We start from the raw sequence: 7,923 nt of genomic DNA, 5'->3' as shown, positions 1-7,923 counted from the left end.
GGGTGCATCCGTATAGGCTCCGGCGTGCGCTAGTGGTGGTGGTGGTAGTTGACCGACGGCGACGACGCGGAGCGGATATCATACGCAATACTATATTACTGAATCGCGCGGCGTCGTTCGCATCCCCGTCCCGCACCTCGCCACCCGGCGTGTCCGTGTCTGGCGCGCGCGGTCCGCGAGAAACCGTCGTTGTGCGACGGCATTACACCGGCTTTACACCGTATATCGGAGACTCGTTCATCAGTCCCATTCATTCATTATTCGTACGTCGCACCGTCATACGACTGAGGCACGTTTTATAGCGACGTCGGCCATGGGAACGCCGGACACCGGTCCAACCGCCAAATGTTGCTGCACGGCGTCCGCTTGTCGTCGTGCTGTTCGTCGGCGTCGAGGTGACTGCCCTGTGGCTGGGGATAGAAGTGCAGGCCGCACATTCGTTTGAGTACCACTGTCCGCACATTATCGTACGCGTACGTATACGACACGCACTGTCGTTTGGCCGTCAAATACGAAAGATTGCATTTCACGTCTCTTTGGTTCCGCGATGCACGCCGTCACATCACGTCCACTGTCGAGCGGACCGGTTGACGGCGGTCACTGTGTTTGAGTATACGCGCGTTTGCACTACGACACGACCATCGACTATACAGCGGTGACGGCCGTCGAGCAGATAGGACCGTCGTGTGTGAGCGGTTCGTAGTTCGATGCAAGTACCTGTATACCTGTATATACACTAGCTGTTCTAAGGTAGTACCTATATCATAATATCATTATATCGCATACTCTGCGCTGAATGTTTAATTTGTGTATAAACCATTGTATAATATAATATTTTACCCCCGTCGTCGTCTGTTGTATTATTAAAACGGCCAACAAAAACTTGAAAAAAAACGATCTTATATCGACTTTTTCGATTATGACGACCACACACATATACGGCACGACGACGACGACGGACTAATGTAATAAACAATTATTATTATTATAATAAATAATAATAGTATTATGACATGTGCGATCATATTATAATAAATAATAATAAATATAGTGCAGTGAACAATGTGTCAATTTATGTATACCTGATACACAAACATCGACCATAGGCATAGGCGCAATATAAACACAACGTTTAATCGTACGCCACCGCTGTTATTATTTTTATTCTGCAAGTCATTGTTACTGCAAGTGGTTTTCTATTGATAGAAATGATTATTTAAGTATCATTGGGGTAATTAATTAATTGTTTCAAACAGAATTATATGCAAATACCATTAAAACCACTAAAGTTTGAAATTGCTAATCAGTATTGTAAACTATTTAGGTATGAGGAGAGGGGGTAGGGGTAAATATATCAATGATGTCGAGAATAGACTTCTGGACTTTGTATATTGTGCGTGAGAATATATTATACTACTAGTCACCCCTAAAAAACGACCATAAATTGCGCCTATGACCACAGGTTAAACCCATGACGTTTATTCGTTTTTGTTTGTTTGTTTCTCGCACAGATACATTTGTGTAGCTTAAAAATAATAACCGGAGGCCGTGGAAACGCCAAAGTTGTCAAAAATGATGTTGATCGCGATGTCTTTGGAGCCCGCAATGGTCGACGAAAGACCCGACAAGAACAATCAAGCGGTCAAGATATCACGGAAGAGTCACGATGACCATCAAAGAAGATATGGCACCGGGTCACCTGTCGGCGATGATTGCAATCGTAACGACTGCCAACGTCCCAGTGACAGCGACGATCGGACGTCAGCCGTACTAGAAATAATAAGACCGCGGATCAAGCGGAATAACTTTGGCAGCGGCGACGTCCGAAATTGGGAACGATCGGATTGGGCGACCTGTGACTACGGTGAAAAGCCAGGAAACTTTGACGGGACCGTCGATTGGACGAAACCTCAAGCAGACGCAAACATTGGCACGATGGTCGAAGGCACCGCAGACGGTTACCATCCGGTCCGGCGACGACTTTTCGCGGACTGCGAACGTAGCAAGACCGCGACGACTGTAGAAGCGGACGACGCGGATGACGCATCACCCGAAGACCGACGGCGACGGCGGCACGGCACACAGCAATGGTTCAGCAATTGTTGGCGACCGAAACCGTCATCAGCGGTCCCCGACATCCATCGGAACCACCATCGTCGGGTGCACCGGCACCGTCACCATCACCATCATACGCACCGTTTGCACATGTGGACGAGCAGTTGCTGCTGGTGGCTGTTGGTGTTCTATGCGGTGGTCGTGGTCGTTGCGTCGTTTGCCCGAGCCGCGCATTCCGCCAAAGACGGTAAATATGTTACAATATCATATTACATCCGTACTAGGTATTGGCGATCAAAATCTTATCAGTATTTGGGTCAGTGGAGGTTAGTCTGTAACGGGCTAGATGGAAAAATAACATATACATCATACCTAAGATAATAAATAATATAATACCCATATTATACACAGAGTGCTCGTTACAGCTTATCAATTTGATAAGCTTTTGATCGCCACATTGTTTATGGAAGTATAGAGGATCAATAGGTTGATGTTAAACATATGGACGCGGGATTTTCTATCTACACTGTGCATAGTACTTGAACCCACATAACGGAGACAGAAACGACGTTTCTCTCTCACACAGAAGCTCCCATATCCAGGGTTTTATCATTCATATTATCCATCTTAGCTTCACAATTTTGGATCAATATCACATCCATATGTTTAATATCTATTGGTGGATCAGACATTCAGACCGGTACAATACTGTATACTCTTGGGCGGAAATCGAGTACAATATTATTGGCAGGAGTGGGAGGGCTAATTTCTCACTCAAACTACTGCTATTAAAATGTCATTACCTACACATATAGAAAATGTTCCAAAATGATATAGTTTTTTTTTGTTTAACATAAATATTAAAATCTCAATAATTCACAAATTATTTTGTATCTGAAATTTCATTCAATTTTAAATTGAATTAGCTTAGGTTTGAAAATGTGATGCAATGTCCCTCTAAAGTCCAAAGTCGTTTTACAGAAGTTTAGAAATACCAAAGATACATTTCCACAATTATTTGCTTAATAAGAGTTCTTAATTCAATTTGTCCTCTTCTTAGCACAACATTTTTTTTTTAGTATACTTACATTGATTTATTGTATTCAAACTAACAACGCAGCAGATGCAATCTCTCCGGTTGGTAACAATTATTTTTTTTATATAATGACTGTTGGTTGCCGTTAAAAAGTACAGGAATATAAATATAAAATATAATATAAATATATTAATATTAAGTCCAGCAATATTTGTGAAGGAAAATAATATTAAAATGATTATACAACTGGTAATATTTCATGAGTCTTACTTCATATTATTACGTATATACAATATTGTGATACTTTTTAGTGCACAAAAATTGGTGCTCTAATTATAATCAATTCCCGGCCCAAAATGTTTGATCGTTCCATCCAGGTTAGAATCTAGAACACATATTGGTAAACAGGACTTAGGGGGTATCGGATAGTTAATTGTTTTTTGATTAAACTCAGACCTAAAACGATAATAATCGATTGTATTTTTTTGCCGTTGTTATTCTTGGAATTTTAATTTATAGGTACCTAGTTCAAACATAAAATTAATTTTGGATGTAAAAAACTTCCCTACACAGTATTTGGAGGGTAACCTTAATCCCCGATGGTAGAATATAATATATGTTATATAAATTTAAACAATATAACATAAATCCGTATAACATATCGTTATTGTTTTTATGTGACGGCGTATCACTATAGTAAGTATAATACTAACCCCCACAAAACGGCTTTCTATTTTCACGTGTCATAAACATTTGTTGAGCTAGGCTGATACAATAAAAAAATAAGCCAAAAATCTATAAAATTGAAATGGTTAGGTGCGTTGAAATTGCGCCGAGGTTTCTATTATAAAAGTTTAAAATATGTTAGGTAGTCAACATTTTCTTTAAGGTTCTTGTACCTACCTACACTAAGTTTGATATTTTAATATTTTAAAATCTAATTGACCGTCTAATTAATATTTTATAAGTAATATTAAATTATTAAACAGTACATAGGAAACGTTTATTTTATAATTTTCCTATGATCTTAATATTTTACGCACTTCTGTTAGATTATTCAATTAATGTAATACATTATAAATGATAATATTAATATTTCCCTTGTTGAGACATCAAAGGAGGTAGAACGGTGGTTTAAACTTTAATGATTCCATATCTGACCACTGTAATCGATTACGTTCAGTCATTGTGACATTTTGTCATCATTACAGCCATCATAAATATATTATCAACAATAGAACGCCTATATTCTATGGACGAGATAATTTATCATTATAGAATTAACCGATTGTTAAATTATAAAGTTATAGGAGCATTCAGACTAAAGTGATTAACTACATACATGTACCAGACTCGTGCTATACTGAGTAATGCAACATTGCCACGGAAAAAAAAAACAATAATCGAATGCCATACTTTCTAAACAATAGTTTATTTAAATTTGTATTGCGGCTAGTGACAATATAATAATTATATAAAGAACAAAATAATTTAGTTAAAAGCTTACCCCTATTCTTAGCCATCACTCTCATCAGGTATTTAATTTATCTCTGAATGAAAGATTTTCATTCTTTTTTTTTTAGTTAAAATGAAAATCCTTTATTTTCAAGAAGTAAAAATAACTGATGATTGACAAAAGTGGTAATACCAATCATCCACATACAAAATATGATTTAAAGATAAGATAACTGGATAGAACAAACTTTGATTTTAATTAAATCATAATTTGATATTTGGAACATAGTATTATGTGACCAAACGTTAATTTTAAAATTATCCAAGTTAAAGTTAATTTATTAAATAATAGTATAAATACATTTATAGTGTAAAATTAGCATAAAAAACCAGGATGAAACTGAGATTAAATAAAGCGAGAAAGTTACGTATTTTAGAATTTCAATAACAAAACTATAAATAAGTAGGTATATTACAGGACAGAAATTATAAATGAAAAATTGTTCAAATTATCCGAAATCTTTAATCAATTTAGAATATGCGCTCGCTGCTTTCAATGTTATAACAAAGTATGCTACAATCTCATTTTTGGGGAAGTTAATTGCTTAATGTAGCTCATATATACCGATGTAAAACTAATTACTTCATATTCTACCTTTTATGAAAAAGGTTATTTGTTGATTTATACATTCACTACAATATTAAAAAAATAAATCATTGCGAATAAATGTAATGATGGTCAATTGTAATACAAATACTTGAACTATTCTTATGGATACTCCTATAGGTCCGATTTTTACTCAGAATCGTTTTTTAAATACAATAATAGTTCTGGCATTTAAATTTAAAATAAAATACTAATGCATTACGCCACTACCGTCTACCATGTGTCAGAATTAGCGAGTAGTGTACTAGTATCTAATATAAGAACATTGTCAATCATACTTTTATTTATTTTTACTTGATCTGAATTGATCATATTTAAGGGTAAGATTATTAGAGAAATGCCATTCAATATTACGAATCTTTTGATAGAAAATTGATTCTGTTTAAGTTAATTAATTTTTGATTTTCCAATAGTTCTTGGAATATATATTATCTTACATTGCTAATTTACTAAAGTATAAAACTGTTACACGTTATTCGATAGGTAGATCGATATTTTTGATTCATATAAACAACGTATAGGTACTATCATAGTCATAATACATACAGATTATTTCAAACATTTTTTTATTTGTGTACCTAATCATTTGTTTTATTGAATTTCCAAATTTTAATTTTTGAGCCTTGACATTTCAATACAAGGTTTACTCTACCGTTTATTATTCCAACTGTATAAAATCACTTACTATAATTATTTTCTAAAGAACTTTTAACATTTAAAAAAATATGTAGTCGAATCTATATTAAATTAAACTTTAATTTTCAGTCTACCTTTTTTTCAATTAGAATGATTTATATTGATTTCAAATTTATTATAACAATAATACGACAGTTACAATACTATCGAGTACTAATATGTAAGGAGAGTGCCAACAAATTTGGCTCTGTAGATGACTATTGACTGTACGTGACATACGTGTCAACGATCCTATAAAATAAAATGGTTCAACCAAAACAGTAATCCTGACTTCTGAAAAATTTATATTTTTAATAGTTTAAATTTTACAATAAGGATCATCATTGGATTATATTACCTTTGTTTTTAAAGTATTTGAAAAAATTCTAACAAAAGATGTATTTATTTTGGATAATTGTTCTAGAATCTAGAGACTAGGGGTCTATAATAAGGAGGTAGGTTTATACCCATTTAAACTTAGTATATATTATTACGAGATTTCATCGATTCCATCAAACCTTTTTTACGGGGGCAAAACAAACATCAATCCCGTCAATGCAAGATGTTTCTGCCACCCGCACTTAAGCAATCAACTCATCAATTCCTCCAATTTTAAGTTGTAAATTCAAGTAACTTAAGGTTGAGCTACTGTTAATCTAAAAATTATAACCAAGAAAGTATGGGGAAATAAAAACTTCTCGTACAAAAATTACAATTAGTAGCTTTATAATATAATATTTAATATAATAATGATTTTAATACGAATTGTATTTAAAAATATGTGTGCAATTGATAGCTTATTTATTATTTTGCAGATTAGTCATATAATATTTTTTAAACTATTAAACATTTAGGAGTTATATTATAATAATTAATACATTTTGGCTATAGGTAATAATATGTCTATTTTATATGTACCTACCTACTTGATTACTCATTATTTTCAAAAATAGAAACCTATAATATAATATGTTAGATATTTTATCATAAGACGTGTATAGAAATGAACAATTACATTATATTATTCAATTTTTCCATTGGTGCATATTATCTAAAAAATATTTTGTGTTATAATAAGGACCGTTGCTGTTTTATTTTTAAATAATAAATATTAAATATAAAAAAGAATAACCTCGATGGTCACAGTTAAAAATTTTGTAGGTGGTGGAATCGATGGGTCTCGGGATGTTACCTGCAATTTTCAACAAACTTGATAAAATCATTTTGTTTTATCAAAATGTTAATCAGTTAAGTAAATTATTACCTTTATAAAAATATGAGTATTGAGCTTTAACTTTCACTAGTTGTTGAGTAAATGTGAATTAAAAAAAGTGTTACAATTTTACCTTGTAAAGTTACAATTGTAACAGCGCCAAAGACAAATGTAATACCTACATGGCTACATGTTTTTTATTTTTAAAACTTGTGTTGTTTTTAACTTTTTGATGTCAAACACATATTTTTTTATATTGCTCATAAAATAAATATGATATGAGCTTATTGATAAGGAGCTATACCATATACCTAGTACTACATTGTAGAGTGTAACAACTAAATACTATTTTAAAATGTTTGTATTTATAACGGAGGTGAATGACAGGTGGTGTCATTGGCTGAGTTACAATCGTACCATATTACAATAATTGTACCCTGTATCCCCTATTCAATGCTATGTTGATTAAATAGCAACTTAAATTTAATATTCCATAGAATAAATACTACAATACTTATATAATTTAAGTCTTTCGGCTCACTAGCTGTTGTTAATTATTACGTTCAAGATGAATTGTCATATTTTACATATTCATGTTAATTTGACGTTCTTGCTTAGTGCCAAAATAAGTTAAATATTTATTATTAATTTTATCACATACTTTTATCAAACTATTATTAATTTTAAACTGTGTTTAAAATAAGTATAAAATAATAAATAATACGTGCAAAAGTTAAAAAATTGGAAACGTTTGCTTATTTAATTTTAATCTGAAAATAAAATAAATGGTAACAATAATTTTAAGTAAATACAGTTTTTAAA

General features: G+C 33.0%; 1 protein-coding gene across 1 annotated transcript; it reads left to right on the top strand.

Annotated features, from left to right (window-relative positions):
- LOC100570811 lies at nucleotides 1-6,605 on the top strand. The gene is made up of 2 exons (XM_003242561.4): nucleotides 1-750; nucleotides 1,512-6,605. Exon 2 carries the CDS (start codon nucleotides 1,573-1,575, stop codon nucleotides 2,434-2,436), a length of 864 nt encoding a protein of 287 aa, XP_003242609.1. The 5' UTR covers nucleotides 1-750; nucleotides 1,512-1,572; the 3' UTR covers nucleotides 2,437-6,605.
- The last annotated feature ends 1,318 nt before the right edge of the window (nucleotides 6,606-7,923 follow it).

This window comes from Acyrthosiphon pisum, chromosome X, assembly GCF_005508785.2.
Source record: "Acyrthosiphon pisum isolate AL4f chromosome X, pea_aphid_22Mar2018_4r6ur, whole genome shotgun sequence".
Classification (NCBI taxonomy): Eukaryota; Metazoa; Arthropoda; class Insecta; order Hemiptera; family Aphididae; genus Acyrthosiphon; species Acyrthosiphon pisum.
This window is presented reverse-complemented; position numbering and strand designations above follow the sequence as displayed.